Below are 25783 nucleotides of genomic sequence, written 5' to 3' on the forward strand. Positions count from 1 at the left end.
TACATGAATGTGTGGCACATTTTTTCATCTGCCATCCGTTGTCCATGGTTTAACAAGTAGAAAGGTAAGGAATACAGAAACCTTAAGTTTTCTAAATGGTCGTTCTGAACTTACATAACAACTTTTATGGATTACTATGGAGGTTAATTAAATTTTGAATTCCCTAAAGTAGCTGCTAACAGCAGGTGCCGAGATACTATATATTCTCTCAATCCTGCACACCAGGGAACAAACAGCTCAGATCTTGAGCCAAACCTAGCAACCTTGGCTATTGCTATTGTTCTTTAACTGCCTGTAATAAACAATTCTGCCCTCTAAAATATGAGCTGGGAGAGAAAGATCTCACAAAATTCCTTTTGTCACTTCACTTATCAGAGAACGCAAAACAGTGTTTTATTTTGCCTATACACCTTCATTAATTTTCCTACCATGTTTAAGGAAGTTGGTGAAGAACTAGATGATGCCTACCATGACTGTGATTCTTTTCACTCTAGTTGCAGTTTAGCAGTTTCTTTAAACTTTGAAGGAATTAAAAAAATACACAATCTCATCAGGAGCAAGGGAAGTCAAAAGAGAAAAATGGGTATTTCTATTGTATTCTGTAGTGAGGAAGCTCATTTTTTCTTCAAGGCGATAAAGTCTATCCATTCTTTTGGAGCATTCCTTCCTTCTTACTGAGGACACCTTTCCTCTCTTCAAGACAGTTATTAGTACAGTTAGCTCTCCCTTCAGTACCTTCACAGGGTTTTTGTCGGGAGCAGCTGAAGTAGTGGGTACAGACAGTTGCATGAAACAAGTGGCTTGTAAGACATGAAGACAGTTTTCTTCCTGTTTGGTTTCAAGAGCAATTAGATTTTCTGTTAGTCAGTAATATGGCCATTGAAAATACTGCTCTATAAAATTAGTCTGAGTGTTTGGATCATCTCACTGACTCAGTTTCTCAGTGTTGGCATTTGTTTCCATTGTAATGACAAAGGCTAGTATTTGATGTAAGGTCATACAGAACCTAGTAGTGTATTAATTTGTTTTAGAAATTATATTTTTGTGTTTTCATATTCGATTTTCTAAGTAGTCCTGTGTGCTGTACAGTGTATATATAAATACTATGTGATTTGATTGTAGACATGTTTGAATACAATTGAAAAAGAAGTCAATATAAGTTGTTATGCATGCTTTTTCTTACAATTAAACAGATATATTTCCTCTTAATGTTACTCATTTTTCAGTTGTACAAAGTGATTTGAAATTAATTGAGCTATTAATGGCAGTGGTGTTCTGTAGATAATAGGGTTTGTCAAGTCAGATTAGCAAATTAGGGTTGCTGAAGGTATTTTGGCTGTCATTAGGAGAAATAACGACTTTTTACTTGAAATTTAATTGGCAAAGTTCCAAATGTTAGAAAACGTGCTTCATGGCTCAGACAAAAAGTTGAATTTTACTCATGCATTTGCATAATTGATTTCTTTTACCTTGCTGTATTTTTTTAAATGCTTTGCTCTGATTACTCTCCAGTCAATTTACCTTCTATGACACCTCCTTCAGACATTCCCCCACTTTCTTGGGTATATTGGAGCTTTTCTGAGAGAGGTTTATTTAAACAATCAAAGGAGTTTTTCAGTACTACCTTTAATTAATTTGGCTTAATACTTTGTATCCCACTTGGAAAGGACAAATATTCTTATCAAAGTTCCACCCTACTTTGTCATTAAAATAGTGTGTAAGTTTTGGACACTCCTGCTTCTCGGATTACATTTTCTTGCCATAGATCGTTAGCCTCCTCATTATTTGAGAATTAGAGTGAGCAGGTCTGTGGCTATGTGTAGGTTACCTTAGCCTGATAAGAGTGCTGGTTTCATTTTGTATACCAAATAAAACCACCTGCAGTAGGGTGCAGCTATATGTCTTATATTTCTGTGGCTTCTGGAGCTTCCTACAATGAGAGCACAGTGACTTGTGAGAAGAATGGACTGAACCAATGGTTTACTCCATGCTGAGATACTTGTGATCAGACTTCATTTAGCTCCAGTTTAGCTCCTTCCCTTTGTACCACAAAAAAGGAATACCAAATGGAAGTGACTATAGTTAGAGATAAAAACCAACTTTGTTACAAGGCCAACTAAATCCAGTTTATATTGTGGAGGAAACCTGCAATGGTGTTGAGGCACTGTATTTGGGAAAATATTCTCACTTGCCCTAAGTCTCTTAGACAAAAGTACAAATTTGTTTGTGAATCATAAGAAATGAGACTCAGAATTGACATAATTGAACTAGAATAAAACTCCCAAACTTGTAAGTTTTTTTAGAAACTGATTTTTAACCTTCAATCATGATAATTTCACCAATCATCTTCAAATAATAAATAGGTAGATAGTTATCACAGACCAGGTCAGTTATTTTTAAAGAAGATAAAGTTCTCCACCCAGACATCTAGGAAATAAAAATGGGGAATTCTTTGAAGCTATCACACCAAATCAGTTTTTACAGCTTATGATTTAAAAAACTGAAACAATCTTCCCAAAACCACCAGAACCCCAAAAAAACAACACCTCCTACAAATAAATTCCCAGAGGGAGATGAGAAATTAAAGGAAGGGTTAATTCTACTGGAGTATAAATTGGTTTGTAGTCTGGCATATAACTGTAAGAAACAGAGAGCTTACTGTTTTCTGTATAGATGTTTCACACACGATGAGCGAAATGCAGATGGATAACAGCTTTAAGAGGTTTTTCAAAAGGGGAAGTAGCTCCCAGAACAATGTTATTCCCATAGCTGCTCTTGGACTACAGGGCAAGTTAAGTAGCATATTAAGTCATCTAAATAAAGGGGTGACATCATTCACAAGGTGGAACAAAACAAGGTTTATAGATACAGAAAAAAGGCTACAAAAAACCCCCACCCTGTATTTAGAAGGTTTGCTTTTTTCTATTTAGCCTGAAAAATTAGCAAGGACACTTCTAGTAAAACAGATCTGTATTTGGATTATTTGAGCAAAATTGTTGTAATAATTCCTTCTTTTTCTAAGGGCACAGTTGGTCTGACTGACTTAAAAAATAGACTGACTCATTCTGTAACATGTTTTTCTGAATCCTTTCTCACATACAGGCAAAACAAATGAATTTCAGGTTTGGCCAATGAATCATAAGACATCCTCACACATTAGAAAAACTTGTATGGGTTAAATAGAGATTTAAATGACAATTTGTGAAAGCCAAACAACACTTCCATATTTCTCATCTGTATTGTTATTTGCACATTGAGCGTTTTGCAAGAATTTAATCAACCATAAGGTAAAAGATAATATTAATGTACTATTGAATGAATTACAGGGGGTTTTCTTTTTCTTTTTTCTTTTTTTTAAGGACCACCCATTAGCCTTGTATGCCCACTGCCATGCTCAAAAGTTAAATCTTGTTCTTGTGGAGTCTTGCCAATGCATTCCTGAAAGTAAGAAGCTTTTTGTTTTTAATAGCGCAAGGGCTGCATTCATTCTTTTTAACATCAATAGAATACAAAAAAGGGGTTGCATGTGATTAAAAAAGAAATGGGATTATAGAAAACATACTGTGCCACAAGCTTGAAGGCTTCTGAACAAGAATGTTGGGAAGGAGCACTAGTCGCATACAAATGTGGGTTTGAGATGCAATGTATTAGTTAATATTTTAAGATTAGCTAAAGCAAAAGGACAGTGTAGTAAGGCCTTTTAACATATTAGAGGAATCAAAAATATAGGTATAAACAAACAAATTACATCTATACATTAAAAAAAAAAAATGAGGCTTTTCTTACTGTCACCATGGGATGTGGAGTACAGTTCAAGTGTAGTAACTTGTATCCTTGAGCTGTTAATGTAGAATAAATGAGGTGCTCTGTGTATGCTGCCATTATAGATATTTTTGGAAAACTTAGTTTGAAGAAAGTACTCAAAAATTCTCATGCCAGTCTGCCTTGCCTGTGAAACCTTCATTGTTACCCTGCTCATGATGTCTTGTCCTCCAAACAGTCTTCAAGTTAGCTTGTTTATATACCAGTTACCTTTTCTTTAACAATTTGGATCTTTTTAAGTCTGGTTTTTTCCAGTAGTCTCCACTATGTCCCTGCATACCTGGGATATAATCATATAAACTGTGTGGTACTATATGAAATTTAAGAATCGCATATTAGTTCACTGCCATACACCACTGGACTTTGAGCAGATCTTCATGACACACAGCCCAGGAACCTACAGGGGAGGAGACAGAAGAATTGAAGGAGCCAGCTATAATTTGTCATAAACTTCAGATTAATGGTGGAAACTATGGAACTGTTGTTTGAATTGGCCATCATATATCTCTAGAAAAGAACAGGAATTAATTGGTTGGCTGGGGAACTCTATGGTGTTAATCTAGCTTCAACCATTTTATAATCTTAGAGTTTGTATGGACGTGCTTTATCTCAGTATCACAAAGCTCTAGCAATACTAATGAGACTTGAGGTCATAAAGAAGCATTTGGTGGAAAACTTGATAATGAGCTGTGAAGAAAATAGTCTGAAGCTGGACAAGTGAATCTAGTTTAACTATCAAAAGCAGAAAAGCAGATGTCTGTAAATAGGGAAAAACTGCTGTTAAAAAGCCATTTTACTGTATGCACTGTAATCAGACAACACTCTTGAAACTTCAGACAACAAAGAGAAAAATTAATGAAATTAATTACCCCTATGAGTAAGATCATAAATATTGATTAAAAACTACATTTAAAAAACAGACAACGATAATGGGGTCCTGGAAGATTTCCTCAAGTAAAGGAAGGAAGCCTGCTGATCTTCCTCAATTTCCACTCTGTACAAGATCCCTTCCTTATTGTCTATGAATAGTCTGCTCTGTTTGTCCTTGTGTTCCCTGAACAGAAACCATTTTCATGGCTGACTTGTGTTTTGAAATGAGATGGGTTCTCCTACCTTGTCCAGGCATGTAATCCCAAAATAACTCTAGAACTGGGGATGGAAGGGTGTCAGGGAATGGATACTGCACCATGCAACGTCGGGATAGAGGCTGATTAGGTAGGGTGAGAAAGGGGCAACTTCCGGCATCCCCTGTAGATGGCATAGGTCCTGGAAGAAGGAAGGATGTAACTTTTGTTACTGGTTAATTTTTTTGGCAGGTGGTCTAGGTTTATGTTCTGCCAAATTAGACTAAGCCATCACAGTAGATGCTTCTGCTCTGTTTTCAGCAGACTGCTGCTGTTCAAGTCAGACTGTAAGATTTCTTTCCCAAACAGAGCCATTCTGGCATCAGTCACCTCAAAGGGAGTAATACCTTGAAAATGCATGCAGGACTAAATGACATTGAAACTCCATGGACTGTTTTCCCCTTATCCTGACCGTATGTAACAGTATGTGCTGCCTGGGTGACATCATAAAAGACTACGTCTGCATTGAATTCTAGCAGGAAAAGTTCTGCATGTGCAAATATTCCTCAGCTGCTACGTGAATTGTCAAAACTGCTCTGTGAAGGAAATCTGCAGATGCTAATTTAAAGGTGATTCAGGTATGTTTACATGAACTATAATCATCTCTTTAACTGCAGTGTTGAGGGGTGATGGGAGTAGGAGAAAACCTGATTACAGTGAATATAAAATAACTGCCTGTTTTTCGTAATAGACTCTAATATTATTATTATTATTAATCAATAATACACAGATGTGTCAGAAAGAATAATCTCTCAAGTGCTCCATATAATCCCTTGCTTGGCTCTGTACACTGTGATGTAATACTGGGGAATGGGCACAGGTAAATGTGTGGTTTTGTACATGTATTTGCATAAAGAATAGTCTTTGTATGTCTGCCCAGTAGTGGTAAGGCCAGTGTAGTGACTCAGTTTCTGGCAGAAATTTCTGGTTTGTTAATTTTCCTGAAATCTGGGAACAAATTACTTCAAAGTACCAAGGGAAAAAACCTGTTTCCAAACTGAAGTGGTTGGTACAGAATGAATGTTGGTGGAAAAATTCTGTGATTAGTGTTCATGTACAGACTTTGAGGAGGTTTATGTCTTCAAATCATATCAAAACTTTTGATTATATACACATATTTTTTTTCTTTCCTGTCAGACATTTCATATTATCTGACTGTGTATTATTTCTAAGTGGCTATTATTATAGTGAAGAAAGTACTAAACATTCCAGATGACTCAGGTCACTATTTTACGTTCTTTTTTCTTTATCTATTTTTTTGTAACCTTAGTTTTATTGGACCCCTTGTTTAAAAGAGTTGAATTTTCTTCATGTTTGTTTGTGCCAGCTTCACAGACTTTGTCCTAAACAAAATATTTTATTTGCATATTTTTCCTTTTAATAGTGGCAAACAAGTAAATTAAACTCCATATGGTAGTGCTTTATAAATTTTAAAAATCTCCTTTCACTTTGGAAAATTGAGAACAAACCCCATATTTTTCCTTTGGCTAGTTGGAACTTCTTATAAAGTAGAAAACCAAAAATAATTACAGGGGAAAAAAAGCTGTGCTAAGAAAAAAGGTATATTTTCACTTCGCTTTTTTGATGAGCTGAGTTTGGGCAGCGATTAATTTGCCCAATTTTGATGCATAAATAACGACAATAATGTGTTCATTGTCTTTGGATTTTCTAAGTGCTAAGTACAGCTAAAATCACTTTATCTTTCCCTTCCTGGAGTGGTGTACCACTTTAGTATCCTATTCTTTCAAAACAAGAGAAAAAACACTGAAGAAGAAAGTCATTCAGAAAATATTTTTACTAGCCTTAGTGGTTATCAGAGACAGAGACCATAAATAAATTTTCAAGATTTGGTAGGCTGACTTGCTAAATTGTCAGAGTAACACACTGGCTTGCCGTTTCTTTCACTGTCTTCTGTTTCTTTAGAACATCTTACTGTATGCAAAATGGAGAATATCTGTGTGATTTCAGATTACTTTTTGGGTTCATGGATGACCTCTGAAATGCACAAGATAGTATAATTTTAGTCCTAGACCTTAATTAGTTTCATGACAAACTCACAATGAATGTGTGTTTTGGAAGAATGGCCAAAGTCTCTCTATTTTCAAAATCTTAACAGTGTCTTGGGAAGGGAACGACGTAAGACAGGAGATTTACATGAAGTGATTAGACAGAAATCTTGGGAAGATCAGACTTCTTTCCTCCCTCTTTTTTTTGCATGAATTTCCCACTTGGTAAATTCAACAAGCAATAATTTCAGTCCTATTGAAAGTTCCACAAAATACTGTGAAAATAAAAATATCATCTGTTACCAAAATTATGTAAGCTGTGAAGTGACCAGTGTTTTCAGATGATGTATTTCCCTATGTGTTAGATTTAACAGCTATTTTATTTCTTTATAGTCTGCACATATGGGGTAGACTTGTTGTTTTTGACCTAAATAGCTGTCAATCAGCATAAAAATAATGGAAGACTTCCATTTGTTTGGAGAAAGAGAAGTGTTTACATGTTAGTGAAAATAGGCTTAGACTTGAAACTTGAGCACTAGGTACATAAAATTTGCATGTGAATTACATCTTATACATACATCTTCTCATGGTAAGTCTGGTTTTGGAGATGTGGCAGTGCACCAGTTTTATCTGGAGATAGCCCTGCTGTAACTTAACTGACAGGGTATTAATACCTGGTTTTGGTTATGCAGGAAGAGTGCAGCATAAGATGCTGTGAATTGATGAGGTGTCACTAGAATATCTTTTGTAAGAACTATTGTTCAACAGTACCTAAGGGGTTTTTTTTATTTCAGGCTGGCTGTTGAAAGAGAGAACTGGTTTGAGCAGGTTGGTGCACTTGTGAACATTTAAAAGTGCCATGGAGAAATTCTAACAGCAGATATAAAGGATTTTTTAGACCTTTTGAATGTATTAGTCTTGATTAGTAAAAACGAAAGCAGTAAGAGCATATTTGAATATGAAATTAATATTATTTTACTGCTCCTGAAAATTATTCTGCTGTCTCTCAATTTAGTGGAGGGAAGCATCCTCTTCATTCTGTCCTTCATTTGTAGGTCTTGTCAAGACATCTCTTTCTCTTTTCCTCTACAAAACCCATTTAACCCCCTCAATAATTTAAAAAGACAAGTGCTTTACCAAGCTTTTCTCCCTTCTTTTCCTTTGCTCTCTTTGATGTGTGCTTTGCAAGTTAATTCTCTATGGCAATGTTTATAGATTCTGTTTTGTGCAACACTGTGATGTGTATTTGCCACAGCAGTTTCTTCTGGGTGAAAAAGATATAGGGAGGAAGCCAGGAGATTGTGAGCTTGGGGAAGCCTGTTGGTCATAATTTGAGGATCTGGATAGCGGTTTAATATAGCTCTTAAAGACACAAATGCACACTCACACACAAAACTCTTTCATAAATCCTAGAAAAAATGGTTCACAGGAGAAGAAAGAGTGTTAAGTCTGAAAAGACTGACAAAGACTGTAATTTTTCTCCTGTGAGATAATGGTTTGAAGCCAGCAGCAGATAAAAGATTGCCATAAGAATGGCTTAATTCCCCATCTTGTAAAAGGATTAGATAATTCAGTCTCTTTATGGATTCCTTACTCTGGGAAATATATTTCCACTTTTGGTTCTCCTCAGAAATAGCTGCAGAGTGTACTTATTTAAAGGCACAAAGACCTGCATTCAGACATTTTGAAAAGGCAAACAGCACACAAAAAAGATTATTTTGTAGGCTGTGTCAATGTGTAAGTTTTGCTCAGCAAGTGCATATTCTAGTATTACCAGCTGAAAACATTATGCTGTGCATTATCTATTGGTGACATGGAAACTTTCCACAAAAATCTCCAAGAATGACTGCAAAATAGTGTGTTTAATTTGCAGAAGGAGAATGGATGTCAACCAAAATCCATTTTTAGCTACTGGTTTAGGAATTTTCAAGTAATTTGCTGTGTTCTAGTGTGTAAGCACTGAGAAATAGTGTCCTTAAGGAAGTGAGTCCAAAAGCAAGAAACAGGGTGTGGTTTGAATGGTATTTGTGAAAATGAAGTTATTTTAGATTAACTTTGTCTTAGATCAGGGTTAAATTCAAATAATACAAATGCTTTATATCTCGCATGAATAGAATTGCAGGTAGTAACAACATACTCCTGCCTGATAGCCTTGCATCACCCCTTTAAAGAGGATTTAAAGGAATTATAAATCTGTGTTGGGAAGCATGCTGATTGTGTCATTAAGCTTATATTCCTACGTTTTATTCAGAAATTGTATTAAATATCTGTATTTATTAATGTAGTCTTATAGTGTAATTTTGGAAATGTCTGCCTTCCTAGATAATGTTCTGCAGGATAATCCAATAGTCCTCATGCTTCATTTCTCTTCAATGCAGATGCTTCCTGTATTTTAGTGTATGGAGAAAACAGAAACTATGACACTGATTTCTTAATATAACCAGGTGGCATGCTGCAGAGCTTTTCTATTGTTGCTTCAGAGGTGGCAGCCACTCTCACTGCTCACCAAATTCACAATCCTCTGTTAGAGGATCCTCCTCCGATAGAGCTAAGACATTTTTCTTCTAGAGTTCATTGATCTAAAAGTCATATAAACTTCTTTTAAAATCTAATCTTCATTAGGAAGGTAGTGTGTGTAGCTAAGGCTGATGAATTTTTCCAGATAAAGAGTACTTTTGCCAGTATATTTTTTAATAATATTTATTTCATATAATTTTATCATTATATTAACCAGTACAGTCTGTACTGGAAAACTGGCATCTTTTTGTCTCTGTACTTGTGAATACACTAGGAATTTTTCTGGCACAGTTTTAATATTTTTATATTTGTAAAAGACATTAGTACAACAAATGGAATAAGTAAAAAATTCCTGGCTTTATATTTAGGTGCTAAAAAAGCATTGGATTTTACAGCAGTACAAAGGAGTGCAGAACTTGTGGAGTCAGTAAGTCAAGGTGCATGAGATCAGAATTTGGATCAGTATGTTTAGGAACAAAGAATGAAGTAAACTCACCATATTATAGGCAAGTCAGGACAGATGATTATGAAGCTTGAAATACTCTTACTGGTGTTGGGGTTGCTAGGGAAAGGTGCAAGAAAACATTCAATGTAACCTAAAAGCATGTGGGGCCTTTCAGGTCTTTTGTTGTCTGATCTCTGTTGCTATAACTTCCCTGGAGTTATGTATTTGTCCTAGGGAAATTATAATTCAGTATTACAGTGCTATCAGAGAGAGATGTAAGATGTAGATGTGAAGTTTTAAATTACAGAAAGGAAGAAAATTATTTGAAAGCAGAAAAAAAAAGGAAGTACAAAAAGTCAAATTTATCGTTCTTCTCATCTCTGACTAAAATTCCCTTTGGCTGCCAAAGGAACATCACCATGTTATGTGTATAATAAGTTTCTTTTGTTAATAAGTTCATGGTACTCATTAATCTTACAAAATGTATATTAGAGGTTTTGATCCAAATTAATAACTGCTTCATGAAGAAACTAACTATAAATCATGGAAGTATTTGTTAGGATTTTTTCAAGAGAATAGGTAACCTACTTTGAAGTAATTTAAGGCAAATAAGTGATTCAACAAGTCAAAATCTCCTTAAGTAAGATTCTAATACAAACATGATACTACTTCTGTGTTTCAGAGAACTTTGTTGCTGTGGCCTTAAAAATATACACCTGTTCTGGCTGATCATGAAAACAACTTTACTGCTCTTTTTGCTGAAAGATTTAAGGATTCTTTACCAAAATTTCCCCTACTTCTCACCATATTCAGCTAAAAGAAGTCAGCTGAGTCTTTAGCAATGCAGATCAAGAATTTTCCAATTAAATACGTGTTTTCAGGAATAATGTTTCACAGAAACCAAAATGTTTTTCAGTGTTTATTCAGATTCAACAAAATTTAGCTGACACAGGGCAGAGCAGAGAGAATGGCTGGAGCTGCAGTGCTCAGACTTGTAATTTCCCCCCTCCTCCTTGGAGAGTGCCCTTTACTGTCCTGGAGCCTGGAGGAATTTTTCTTCACTACTAAAAAGTCAGCAGAAGGATTTGTATTTTCTTGAAATAACAGGTTTTCAGGATTTCTTCTCAAGTTGAGTTTGAGTTTCTGTTGGTGTTCGCCTCTATGGAACATCAGAATTTGAGCACAGTTATCCAGCTCTGGTTTGCTATATTTAAAATTAAAATTAAGTCCTTAGTTGTGCACCAGAACTTGAAGGCCAGCCACATGCACAGTAAGTATGTAACTCTCGCCTGTAGTTGTTTATTTGGGATTAAAGATTTTGTCTAAAAATGATAACCCTTCTTCTGGTTCATTTTAGGAAGGAATAGAATGGGATATTGATTATTTAAGTGACATTTCTGGAAGACTAGGTCAAAATAGCATTAACCTAAATATAATCTAAATTTCTCTGTCTGTAAGTGACAATCACCCTCTGAATTTTATTTGGCTCTATAAGTACAACCTGTACTATACACTAGTACAAGACAATTAATAATGCGCATACTTTGGATCAGTAGTCTATACAAAGAACAAATACTAGAGAGCATATATCTCACTATGAGATATCCAAAGCATTTCCATTGCTTGAATTTCAGAATACTTTATGCCTTCTCCTTGGCTATGATGTTAGAAAGTACCTAGGCTTGTAATTAAGTGTTTATAATTATTTTTATTAATCCCATATAGTCCTTGGAAGTATTACGTGAACTGTATTGGGGTTTTTTTAATTGTAGTATTCTGCTGTAACATCAAATTTACTTTAGTTTCTCTAACTACTGATTTTAAGAATGTCATAGAACAACAGTGTTGACAGAGAGCACAATAACTGTGTATATCTACATTTAGTGCACAGGAGGAGTTCCCAGGTAGGAATTTGTCCTGCATCCAGCCTTGACAGGTTGGAGAGATGGGCAGAGAAGAACCATCTGAAATTCAACACAGGCAAACGCAGAGTCCTGCACCTGGGAAGGAATAACCCCCTGCACCAGCACAGGCTGGGGGCTGACCTGCTGGAAAGCAGCTGTGCAGAGAAGGACCTGGGGGTTCTGGTGGACAAGCTGTCCATGAGCCAGCAGTGTGTTCTGGCGGTCAAGTAGGCCAGTGGTGTCCTGGGGTGGATTAGGAAGAGCCCTGCCAGTGGGTTGAAGGAGGTGATTCTAACCCTACTCAGTCCTGATGAAGCCACATCTGGAGTGCTGTGTCCAGTTCTGGGCTCCTCAGGACAAGAGAGACTGGAGGACCTGGAGCTGGTCCAGCAGAGGGCTACAAAAATGGTTAAGGGACTGTAATATCTCTCTAACAAGGAAAGGCTGAGGGAGCTGGGCCTGTTCATCCTTGAGAAGAGATGAGTGAGAGGCGGCCTCATCCACATACACAAGTGCTGAAGGAAGGGTTTCAAGAGGCTGGATCCAGCCTCTTCTGGGTGATGCCAAGTAATGGAACAAGGGGCAATAGACAGAAACTGATGCACGGGAAGTTCCACCTGACATGAGAAAGAACTTCTTTACTGTGCAGGTGACTATGCACTGGAAGAGGTTTCCCAGAGAGATTGTGGAGTCTCTCTCACTGGAAATATTCAAGAACCATCTGGACACAACCCTGTGCTATGTGCTCTGGGATGACCCTGCTCAAGCAGGGAGGTTGGACCAGATGGCCCACTGTGGTCCTTTCCAGCCTGACCCATTCTGTGAATCTGTGAATCATATTTTCTAAATCATACTGGCAGTAGGACTGTGATTCCCACACCCACAAGCTTGTTTGTAGTGATAAACCCTGTATAATGCTTCTGCACTGAATCTGTAGAATTTATTCAGAATATCTTTGGTCCTGAAGTCCTTGACAGTTTTCTTGGAAGAAGCGCTACAGAATGCATTTTGGGGTCAAAGAAAATTGAAATGTTTACCTGTAGGCTGTTTGCTTTTGTAGCTCTTGCAGCTCCAACATGCAGCTGGTTAATATAACTTAAACAATGTCCTCTAAGAGATCACACTAGAAACAGATATGGGAAAAAATTTTGGCTATCAGGTATAAAATTTAGACTGACATTAAAATAATTAATAGCTGAAATAATATTTTGGTTAAAAACTGAAGTAGTCCATCAAGTGTTAGTAAGATAGTAGTTTTTAGGTAACTCTTCTAAACCTATGTGTCTTTCTAAACTATACTTCTTTCTGCTTAAGACTTTTTAAGTGTTTTTCACTGTGGAGATGTCTTATGAATAATATTACTTTTGAAGAAGAAATTGTAATAGTCCAAGTAACAGAATTATTTTGGCACGAAATAGTGTTTGTGACTTGTTGCTTGAGTTTCATGAGAATCTATTCTAATATTAATCTATATGTAAGAAATACATAAATAAGTTTGAAAACTGGATGTGAAAATAAGGTCCGAATATGTCAAACATCCTATTAATCCATCCACCCAGTACCCCAGCCATTTCTTCCTACAAAGGAAAATCATATGAAATGGATTTTCTGATTAGATACATTGAAAAGAATTTTTTTTGTGTGTTCTTCATGCGGCAACAGACCACTTAAATATATCTAAATTCTAGAATAAGATGAGAATAATTTCAGTTATTCATGTCTGGTTTGGATTTATTGAAGCTCAGAAAGGGAACATGTTATAAAATCTTGAAAATTCTGATGGGATAAAATAAGCAGCTCCTACTTCTAGAGATTGTTCTTGTATGACTGTAATGTAAGCAGAAAAGGTTGGAGTAATTTTCCTTTTAATTAAATATAAATGAACTACCAACATGGCTGGAGAGAAGAGTATCTCACTTCTGGTTCCTGCAATTTTGTGCATATCCTTCTAAGATTGAATATGTGCTTGCAGTAAACATGCATATGTATGTAATGAAGGAGGATGGGTTTTATTCCAGAAGAAAATGATGTGATTTTTGAGATCTTCCTTTTTTTGCATAGTTTTTTCATTTGCAATTTGTTTTCTCCTATTTGAATATCTTTAGAATAATGGTACAAAATTATTTGCTTCTATTTTACAAGCTAGGTTTTTAAAGAATTGGCAACTAGAGCATTAGAAGCCAGGTACAGAACTATAAAGGATACCTAGAAGTAATTTTCAAAATTAGGTTCACAGCTTCTAGTTTTACATTTTGTTGTCTTGAGGAGTTTTGTGTTCTTCTATGGAACTGCTTCCTTAGATAAGAAACACTATGAATTTACACTGAGCTTTCCATCAAAAAGAAATCATTCTAGGAGCAATAAAAGGAGATCAAGTAATTGGGGGAGGAGGGTGCTGGGAAAACAGTTTTGAGGTGTACAAACAAATACATAACTTAAGATCCATGTCTATTAGATAACTGTGGGAGTCATAAAATGTGAAATTTAGGTAGGGCAGATAAGGGGGTTGTACTTGGTTTCAAAGGTTAATTTCAAGCTTAGTGTAAAACAGCTGCAGAGGGTAAGAATACAGAGTGAAAAGAAACATTTTTTCTTCCAAGAGATAAGTTATTTCTTTCCCCAAGGTTTTACTTCAATGCATTTTTATGATTCCTGGGCTTTACAAAATTGAATTGCATTTTTCTTATTCTTTTCATGTCTGAATAAATCCAAAGTAAGATAACCTTTATGTAAATGGCAGTTATATTGCATTTAGAGCTACAGAGCATTTCTTCAGAGCAGAATTTGTACTCAGGATTCATAAGAGCCTGGAGAAGGATGGTGGGACTCCTGGGATGCTCATTTGAAAGAACAGATACAAGCATTATTTGTATAAATTGCTGTCAAGGCGTTGCAGTCAGCTGGTGCAGTGGGAAAGCCTGAAGACAAAGTCTGCCATCATTACTGTATTTTCCTTTTAACAAGTAACGAAGGAGGAGGAAGTACTCTTGCATATGTTTCCTTGTGGTGGGTTTGCTTTGGCTAAGGGCCGGTTCCCTACGCAGCCAGTAGGGTGACAGGAGAAAATCGGAAGTAAAAGCTTGTGGGTTAAGATGAAGACAGGGAAATTGTTTACCAGTTACTGTATTGGGCAAAGCAGACTTGACTTGGGGAAAATGAGTTTAATTTATTGCAAATTAAAATAGGTTTAAGTAATGAGTAAAACTAAAAGACAGACGTTAAAACCACACTTTTCCTTCTTCCTTTCCTGGGCCCAACTTCACTCCTTCACTTCAGACTCCTCTGTGCACCCCCTGAGTGGTGCAGGGGAGACAGGGAATGGGGGTTTGTGGCCAGTCCATTACAACTCCTCTCCGCCCTTCCTTCCTCACCACACTTTTCACCTGCTCCAGTGTGGGTTCTCCACTGGCTACAGTCCATCCTGGACATACTCACCTGCCCTCCATGGGCTGCATGGGATATTGGCTCTGGCATTTCATCGTGGGCTGTAGGGAAGTAGGGGAGTATATGCCCAGAGTGTGGAGCACCTCCTCCTTTGACCTTGGTGTGTCCTCTGCTGTTTCCCAGTCTTTCTGTTCTGTTCCCTGTGGGGGCATTGTGGCTGGCTCTTCCTTAACTGTGTTTCCTTCAAGGTGCCACCATTTTGACTGAAGAGCTCATTTTGACTGAAGAGCTCAGCCATGCCCTGCCATAGTTCTTTTTGGAGCCAGATGAAACCACCTGTGTCTGGCTCAGGGCAGCCCCAGCCACTCCTCACCAAGGCCACTCCACTGCCAACACATTGGCATGGACATCCAGTACAGTCGTATTCAATTAAAATATTTTTGAAGGTAGTGAAGCAAGCCTGCAGTTTCACATGCACACCAAACCCCGACTTTTAAAAAATACGACAAGTATGCATAAGCTAGGATTCAGTTGGCTGTTCCTTGGAGGCTAGTTTTGGTTACTGGACAAGTCTGGGAAGTTATGACTGAACCACGGGTGTGGGCTTCTGAGCAAAGCTGCTCTTTTAATTAGGTCAATGTTGTGAGCAGGGTATGTAGTCAGGGATAATGTTCTTCTGTGTCTTATCCATGAAATATGATTGCAAATGTTTTCATTGCATTTTTCCACAATTTAGATTGCAAGGGGATAATTTGGCAGAAAGGCCAGAAGATGTCTCCATGGTATCTCAGACATCTGAGCCAGCAGTGTCAGACTCTGATGGTAAGTTATATAAATATTTGCTGCTCATAAAAAACCCCAAACATCAACATTTTGAGTTTGAGAGTGGGGGTTATGTCTGTAAAAGATTAAACACTTCCAGGAGAGTGTTCCTGGGCATTTGAACTCAATAATTTACACTTCAAATCTGTTCAAAGAGCTGCTAACATGTTTTTTGTCACGGCCATTAATACTCCAGAACAATTCCTAGGCATATTTTGAGAAGCGCATTGGGCCAGAATTTGTTCTTAGTAGAGAGATTTTATGTTAGCACACTAACATTTAAAACAGCTCAATAGCATAGGCATGGGCTGTTCATTGCTGGTTGGCTTTTATGCCAAAGAATGGTCTTTGAAATATTTAATTTATTACTACACATGCACCCAGATGATTCAAACAATTTACAGTAAAAATATAGAGTTTATAAAATGACTCTGGAAAACACTTTTTCTCCTCATATAAACATGTTCATACGTTGGATTAATCTGCAGTCAGGACACTCAGACTTATTTCAATTTCTTCTCAGGTTTTTGAACAGAGTAACACCTGAAATGTTGAAAAAGGCACTTCATAAGGGATATTTTTCCAGAGAATGCCCAGCTTTCCTATGAAAGATGAAGTTGATGAAGGTTAACTTTATCTTAGCTGCCACTGTAGTGGAGAGAGAAAGAAATAGAGGTTTTGACAGAGAAGCTGCAAAGATAAATCTTTCAGTCCATTCCCTTACTGTTGGGCAGAACCTGTCGAGTCTACAAATTGTATGTTTTGATTTGCAGTATAGTCTTCAGCAGCTATGGACAAGTCAGCTACGGTGATCAATTAACACAAAAAAGACAGAATTAACTTTCTTTTAGATTATCCTGCTCTCTGTCTGCTAACTAATTATTATATGTGCTATTACATATCACAGCAACCTGAACTTTCACTCATTTCTCTTGCCTCATTTGTAAACCAACCATTAGTAACTAATATGTCTTTAAAGATGCATTTTTCAAGCTGGTTTTGTGAGAATGCATGGTTTCAGGCAGTCAAGACATTGGCTTTTCCTTTTACCTGCCATTGATCACTTAATTGAACAATGTAATAGGGGATTAAGAATCTCACAACATGATGTCGTTGCGATCTTCATGAAGATTGTCAGGAAGAGATGCTCAGACTCTGGTGACTTCAATCAAGCCCTTTGAAAGGAACACAAAATTCTATTGTTGTGAGAATGATTCCCAGAAAGGGAGGTGGTGGCTTGCTTGGGATAGGTAAGGGAATATGCAAGCACAAGATTATTGCAGCAAAAGCAAATAGATGGGTAAAACAGACGTGTGGGAAAAAGTTCTACAGTTCACAGAATAGTTTTTGAGCAGATCTCATTCTTCCACTTTCTTTCTTTCTTGTGTACCTTTGTTCTTGAAGTGAAAATCTGCCCATTTTCCCATGCCATCTTCTGAAACTGCAGGCTTCAATTAAATAGTTAGGTTTTGCTAAGTGGCAGAGACATCAGGATTAAAGAAGGTGAAACTATCCAAAAGTACTGTGTGCTGTGTAATATTGGAGCTGAATCTTTCATGGTCAGAGGGTATGGAGCACAAAAGTGCTGTTCTACCTTCGGCCACTTCCTATGCGTCGGAATACTCTGCAGTCAATATGGGTACAGAGCAGATGGAAAACACTTTCTTTGGAAAAACACTACATTCAGTGAGATACAGGGAGTATAAGTTAGATGGGTAGGTGGGGCAATGACATTCATGTTGTTATAAACACATCGATCTCATGTCTGTGAATATACATGGATCTGTTACTTGTATAGCAAGAAAATAGCAAGGCCTCTTGGGCAGAAAGACTGAGGTCAATAGTAAGGAAATGCCAAATTTCTGTCAGGAGGTGCCCTCAGAAATGCTCAGTGTTTCAAAACATATGGTTGGGGCTTTTTTTCCTACAAGGTTGGCTAGTGCTACATTTTGATTTGAAGAAAAACACAGCTGGATTTCACAAATAAGTGCAGACTATAAAGAGACACAGAACTCAGGCAACTGCCCATTCTATCAACCTTTCCTATAAATGCAGCACATTATTTGCTCTCTGTCCATCTGATACTTATTGCCAATAAATGTTATGTATGAGAGCATGATAAAAGAAACTCATAAAGATATTGTTATAAAACCCTAGGCATTGTTGTACTGAATTTTTAGTTATGTCCTCTTACAGATTTTTTATATCATGAAATAGTGGCTAGCAGGCTTCACTTACCAGGTTTATTTGAATTTATTTTCTGCTGTTACTTCTCAGTACCAGTGACCTTCCTGAGGGAAAACTGTGTGTTGGGAAGTGCTGATGTAAACCATTCATTCAAGAATAAGCAAGCAAGATGCTGATGCACAGCAAAGTTGAGAGTAGCTTTCTTCAGATAATGATCTGTTTCTGTTGTTAGATCTGGAACATCTCTCCTGTGGATTTCAGATGAACTAAGCTCAGAAGTAATTGGCAGAACATCTGATCTAAGAGCCGTTATAAATAAGCCTCATTTTAAGAAATTCCACTTAATAAAGTCAATGTGGTAGCTTATGTGAAAAGATCATGTGCAGCATCAGACACTTTACTGACTACACTGGCGATCTGGATCTGGTTCTAATTAACCACTACACTGATTTTCCTCTAGTATAATCCTACTGCTGAATTGGACAGGCTTGTGTTTGATCTAAGTGGTAAAAATGAAAGGTAGGAATCAGGTCTCAAGATTGAATAACCCAAGACTCTTTAAAGCTGCAGTTTCTTTTCACTGTCCTAAACTATACCTCTCAGAAGTGTTTCTCTTTTCCATCAGACCACTTCACAGGAAAGAACTAAGGGAAGAATTTAATAGGTTCTTGATTTTGATTGGAAGCAGCAGCATTGATGACTGCACAGCAAACTTCCCCTGTAGATGCCAAGCCTGTCTGGTTTGTCTCTTGGATCAGTTCTCCACTGAGCCTTGCTCTTGTTCTGTAAAGGTTGATGGGGAGAATGGCTGAGGCTTCGAAAGATACACACTATGACAGAATTGATCCAGAAAAATCTACGTCTGTCAGCCCCCAATGTGTTTTTCAGGTTGGGGGGATTTTAGAAGTAATCTACTTATGTGGGGTTTTTTTCGGGGGGGTGGGGGGAGCATTAGATACTTAGAAATATTATCACTAAAGGATAATTACTCATTTACTCCCAATTTCCTATAAGTATCATACAACCTTGTTTCACTTGTTTCATTCTCTTCTGAAACGTACCTTACCCTTTGAGTGAAGCCATGATATAAGGCAGGAAAAGAAGACATTATTGGAAATAAAGCTTTTGCAGTCTATGCATTCTTGTAGAAGGAAGTTTAAAATGCAATAACTTATTAGGGAATAATCTCTTAATATAGGATAAATGAAAAGTGTAACACTTCTAAACCACTCCTCAATTAGTCTGAGAAAAGCTGCTTGTTATGTGAGTTTCTTTGCAGTGTATTATGCAACTCCACATATTTCTGAGGTGTGGGCAAAGACTTGTTTCTTTTGTGACTCTTCTGGAATAATATAATTGGACTAAAAATTATAGATTCTATGCCACTGTGTAAATGTGGTATTTCCTATTTAATTGTGCTATTACATCTACAGATGTAAAGGTTATATTGTGATATATAATACTTAGTTTGCTAAATAAATTTTACTAGAGCAAATGCCACATCAATAGTTCATTCCCTATCAAACAGAACTCACTGGTTCTTTTTATTTGCAGTTAGCTAGTAGAAACGAGAAAAAACTAAATGTATAGTTTCTACATAGTTGAGTGTTTTGGTTCTGGTTTGTTTGTTTGTTTGTTTATTTTTTGTTTGGGGTTTTTTTTGCCTTTAAAGTGTCAATATAGTAGAAAGTTCAAAAGAGGCATTAGGATATAGGGGAAAAGTTTGAAATTGGGGATGTTCAATAAATATATGAACGTATGAAACACATATAATGTTGTTCTAGGTGGAACTCCATGATCAAGGTAAAAAATTAAGGATGTAAATATGTGGGAATTAGGATTGCGAACAAGATAAGGCAATGGCAAAAGTGTGGCATCTCTGAATTCCCACACAATTCCCTGACCATCACTTTGTGTCATCATCACCCCTTCCTTCTCCACTTACATTTGTGTTTGTAGTGAATTGGTAGCCACCATTGCCACACTTCAGTTTAGTTCTGCTTTCATAGTAAATATAGTCTGAGATGTTTAACAAATTGCGTTCTGGAAACATAAGGACCTCCCTGCTAAGTGTCTGAGTAACAGCAGAACGTAGGGAAGGTCAGGACATCTTGTTTTGTTAGGCTGCTGATGCAGCACCTAAGTGCATTAGCAGAGTCTTAGGCAAAGGGTGAAACTGCATAGAATGTTACTTGGAAATTCTTTCTCTGAAATGGGTGCATAAAACCTGTTTTAAGTTATTACACATGCATCAAAGAGACATCCTCACAAAATTCTGTCGCTTTACAAATCTGGCACTATGGGCAAAAATTATACTTGCAAACTTTTAAATGTTGTCTAAATTGACCAAATCCTTTTGCTTCAAGGATTTTAACTGAATTAATTTGATATAATTTTATTCATTTTATTAAAGCTGGAGATACACTACTCACTTGTGTAAAGGGTAAACTATTTATTTTAAATAGTAAAGGTAATAAAGAACCTACAAGATACCTTTGCAGCTGAGGGAAGCTTACTTATCACTCTAGTCATGTTAGAGACACTGTTCCATGTTGCATTAAGCTTATAAATTAAAATCAGACATAAAATCAGATTTAAATTATAATCCATTGAAGTGTAACCGAAAAGTAGTACATTTACAGTAGCCATATTCACCTTCCCAGCAGTAAATTTTTAGCCATTAAATTTTCAAAATGACTAATGCTTACTTAATTAGAGTGATTTACCTTTCTCTTGTACCTCTTTGGAACAGCTCAAGTACCTGGGGTTGAAACACTCACAGAAGATATTGATGAATTTCAGAGTGCCTCTCAAGTGGCAGCATCTGTAAGTACCTTCCCTTACGACTAATCCTGTAATTTTTAAAAGTAGTTTCATACAAAATAGATTGTGCATAAAGATAAAAGTTGTGTTTACCAGCACTGTCATCTTAGAGAGAAGAAAACTAAATTTACATAATACCTATAATAATAACCCTTCTGAATTTTCAGTTCTCTCTCTGTGTTAATTTTTTCATTCTAGAAAAGGTGGTATCTTGAAATACATTATTATAAAAAGCATATGTTGTTGGACTTGCTCATATAGCTCCCATTGAAAGTGCAGTAGTTTAATACCTATTCTGTATGTTTTTAAATGCTAGTCAAATACTAGTTTTACCAGATAATATTCAATTTTACAAATTGAAGACAACAAAATAATTCAAACTCTAAAGTACAGTTTATGTACTTTTGTCTCTTTATAATGGCTTGGTGTTCAGAATAAGACTCAGCTATCCAACACTTTGTCTGTAACTGTATCTCCTCAAAAAGAAACAAATGATCCAACTGTTCTCCTTGCCTTCTGGGGCTCTGAAGGAGAGATCTGTTCCATGCTCCCCTAATAATTTTCAGTGAGATTTATTCTTTGACAATCTTGACATACAAAATACAGAGATAAAACTGAGATGTCTCATAGGAAGGTTGTGTAGATAAATGCAATCCTGCAATGGATTTTCATAAATCCTTCAAAGCAGTAAGAAATATGCCTGTAAAATAACTTCAGAATTGATACCAAAATGCATTCTCATGACTTGAATTATTTTTAGATCATATATGAGATACAAGATGAGAGAAAAATAGAATAAGATGTTGATCGGACATTTCTCATAAACTGGACAAACTGATTAGTGGCATTCACTCAAATGTGCATATTACATGTAAAAATTCCTGACGTGGTTCAAGGTGTGCCATGTTTAATATTGGTACTGCATTCCAATAGGGTAATTTGAGTTTGTTGCTAGTTAAATGGATGATTATATAAGATTTTTCTCTGCTAGTGTATATTTGACAAAGATGCCTTGGCTTTCAGAGGGTAAGTGTTCTGAGAAAAATTGTAGGATAAAGTAGCAAGAATTATACAGAAGTATCTTCAGAGAAGAACTTCGGGTTCTTTTTTCATGTCCCATGTATGAATCCACATGTAAGATCTTTAATGTGGATACACTGGTACTCAAAAGAGATAGGCAACATCTATGTCTATAACATGGTTCATGTAATTTTCACTGTGGTTATATTATGATTTTCTTGCAGCTTTGTATATGTTTACTGTTCTACTTCTGAAAAACCTGGAGGTTTTTGTAGTTAGGCCTTTTTCTTTAAGCTTTTTAAAATAGAGTATTTTGCTATGCTGTATTTTTTATAAAAAGAGTTACTGTTTGAAAAATTGAGAACTTGGACTTTCAGTGCTGCACAATCTCAAACAAGGCATTCTGGATGAATAAGTGAGCAAAGCTGGCAAAAAGCTGGTTGAAGTATTTACAGGAATCAGCACTTTCCCCAAGTGTTTTGTAAGAATTCAAAGTGGAAGCAAGCATTCAAAACATCCTTAGAGATCCTAGTTTACTGCCTGTAAAGTATTTTGTGCAATGAAAAGTGCCAGGCAAAATGCAAAAGCTTTCCCTTGAGATTTTTTCACTGTGGTGAGCTCAAAGTTTGCTAGCCAAATATTTAGAACATTTCCAGAAACATAAAGTAAAATAAAACTCTAAGAAAATATGGAAGTGATACTAGGAAAAATTTAAGTTGCCTGTAATTCTAGTGGAAGTGGAAAAGCCAGGTGTCAGAGGAAGCTGCTGACTTTACAGTGACTAACAGATAGAGACAGGGCACATGCACTGAGCAGATCATATCGAGTAGCCTTTGCCTTCTCTTTGACTTGTTTCTTTTACCACCTGGATCTAACAGGACTTAGGGTTAGCTTTTGGGAGTTTTTATGTGAATCTTGCCTTGCACATGCACATAAAAAGGTGTATTTTTCTTTGTAAATTATCCGTGTAAGGCAAACCTATACAAATGCAGCAGAAACTGGAAGAAAAAAGTTATCCAACTGCAAAAAGCGTTTCTGCATGAATATGCCTTGGGTTTTTACTCCTTATTACTGTGGGAAAAATACTGTAATAAAGTATTTTATAGAAGTGTTTTGTTTTAAATAATTTTTCTCCTGTATTCCCTACTGCTTTGGAACTTTCATAGGAGAAACACAGACATGGATTTTCTGTGACAAATGCATAAATTTCTTAATTCAGCTTGTGAAATTACTTGAAGCTTCATGCATGAAGCTTCAAGTAATTAAAAAAAATTAATCTTTTATTCTTGCTGTCAGTATATGTGGAATACAATAATATTACAATCATACATTATTTCAGTTCTATTTGTTAGAAATTTCCCACTATTCTCCCCTAGAACAATACTATGAAGTAACTTAATTACTTGTAGAGGTTTGAGTATAATCAACAGAAATCACCCGAGCTTCCACATTTAACTAAATCTACAAATTATTTTTTTGTTGGGGTCACTGTTTAGCATTTAGCAGGTTAGTCATTAAAATAATTATTTTAAGATTCCACTGCCACATTAGAAACAACAGCAGTGCACCTTTGAGGTAGTATGAATTATGAAGGTCATATTTATGCTCAAGTTGATGTGTTCTGATACAAAATTTTTCAAATCCAAGCTGAATTTTGTAATTATGTGGAAATTCAGGCACTTGAAGGTAAAATTTCAAATTTTAACTTCAAATATTAAATCTTCTGTAAAAATCGTAACAGATAGTATTAGATTACTGCAACCCTCCCACAGGAAGTTAAAAAAACCTCATTGAAATATGTAAGTTTTGCTTCTGTTAGGTAAATTAACAATACAAGATGGTTAGAAAAACATAATATAAGGGTCTTGGGAAATAAGTGATAATTCCTGCAAGTAGTTAAGAAAGTAGTTTGAATTGCATACCTTGAGCCGCTTTGATTGAGACCTCCCTTGTGTCAAACAAAATCCATGAAATAGACACAGATTTTGTATATACAGCTGCAAAAAAAAAGATTTCTTCTTGGATGAAAATATTCTTGTTAGAAAATACTTTAATCCTCTAAAATATAATTCTAAATTGAAAGAATATTCTGAACTTTAGAAAAATTTATGTTAAAAAAAGAAATCAATGAATGCCTTGTTTTTACCAGTCTAAAATTTTGTGTTCTTGGGCATGCGAGATTCAGAAATATTAGTCCGGATAACAGTAAATAAAACAGAACTGAGGTTTAGAAAACTATTATTCTGGTTGCATTTCAAAAACTGAAACAAATGTGATTCCCAGGTGCTGCTTCCCATTTTCCTGTATACAGAAAAACTATGTGTAAGTTAACTCTAACTACCATTTTTTTAGTGTAAGGTTCAGCGTAAAATGTGCTGCTGGCTGACTGCCACGGGAAGCCCAAAGCTTGTAATTTCAATTACATGGCACTTCAAGTAGAACAGGCCCTAATGTGGAAGGGGGGATTAGAGGTGGCAGCCGATATTGTAAGAGAGCTCCGAGAAGCCTTGTTATTTTTACGGTATCAAATGACTTGCTCACCTTTATGTCCTTGAACAGATTGTGGAAGCTGAAAGAGTAAATATTAGGTGACCTCTTTACAGAAAGTACATGTTGAGTGAAGAATCCTTAAACAAAATATTGCACAAAAAAATTCCACTGCATGCATAACATCTGTACTTGCCACCTGCTTGGCCAGAGTGGGAAGGACGCTTGTAAACAAATTGTTCAATAAAGAGGTTTTGGTTTGGGTTTTTTTGGGGTTTGGTTTTTTTTTTATTTAGAGTGATGTCTGTCAAATGTGTCTATTTAAGATACTTAAGTTATTCAGCAAAGAAATGCTATGTTATACATGGAAAGTTAAGCACAGTTGTATTCCTTACACTTCTATCTCCTGAAGCTAATAAAATTTCCACTTTATTAGAAAAACTGTGTAGTATGAAAAATACAATAAAAACACTTTTCATATACTTACAGCTTAGCAGTAACTAACTAATCTGGCTTCATCTCCTTTTCCTCATTTCACTGTGATCATTCAATTCACATCCAAAAACTAGGTGTATGTCTGGGCATTTCCATGAATACCTGGGTTTTACTCTGAAACAGGCCACAATGACATAGAAATACATGCTGAATAGTTTGTTAACGCTTTTTATGGCCAGTAAAGAAGAGTAATATATTTTCTAACAAGTACTTGATTTCCAGGTGATGTTATAAGTAAGCTGGAGCCCTAACTCTTGTTCTTAGCTGTTCTGAAAAGTTATACCTCTGTAGAACTCTCCAGGTGTCAGTGGGTATTACTATATAGCCCATGTCAATTCAGCTCAACAATGAGATTGAGACATTCACATCTGCACTGGTGTTTTTTTAAGGACAAAAGCTCTACTGATTCATGCTGTGTAGCATTGTGCTACAGACTGAAGCACAGAGAGTGAGCTTGAAAAAGCTTTCTTACTCTTATTCATGACCTCCTTAATTTTATTTTTGTTCCACTGTGGCATTCCTGGTAAGTTACGGTATTTTCCAGAAGTTTGGGGAATCAGTGATGAGAGGGTTTATCTCTGGCCTTATTGTTTGTAATTTTTTATTTTAGCAGTAATTTGGCTAAGTGATAAAAGGAAGAAAAATGCAATAATGAATGTATTTTATGTGAAGAAATTTGATTATGATATATAAAGAAAACCACTTAAGAAATGGACACGTAGTTGACCTTCAAAGTTGACTAGTTCT

The 25783-nt window shown here is 36.2% G+C and overlaps 1 protein-coding gene across 1 annotated transcript in view; it reads left to right on the forward strand.

The window, feature by feature from the left end:
- The window catches only part of LOC309580624 (uncharacterized protein C8orf34 homolog), a gene marked incomplete at both ends in the record, with an annotated part of 143006 nt that overhangs the window by 101896 nt on the left and 15327 nt on the right, over window positions 1-25783 (forward strand). Inside the window, 2 exons of the mRNA XM_082294738.1 lie at window positions 15939-16024; window positions 20964-21037. Of these exons, the coding sequence (XP_082150864.1) occupies window positions 15939-16024; window positions 20964-21037 (160 nt within the window). The remainder of the gene's footprint in view (window positions 1-15938; window positions 16025-20963; window positions 21038-25783) is intronic.

Source organism: Coloeus monedula (genome assembly GCF_965178545.1).
Source record: "Coloeus monedula genome assembly, chromosome: 1".
Classification (NCBI taxonomy): Eukaryota; Metazoa; Chordata; class Aves; order Passeriformes; family Corvidae; genus Coloeus; species Coloeus monedula.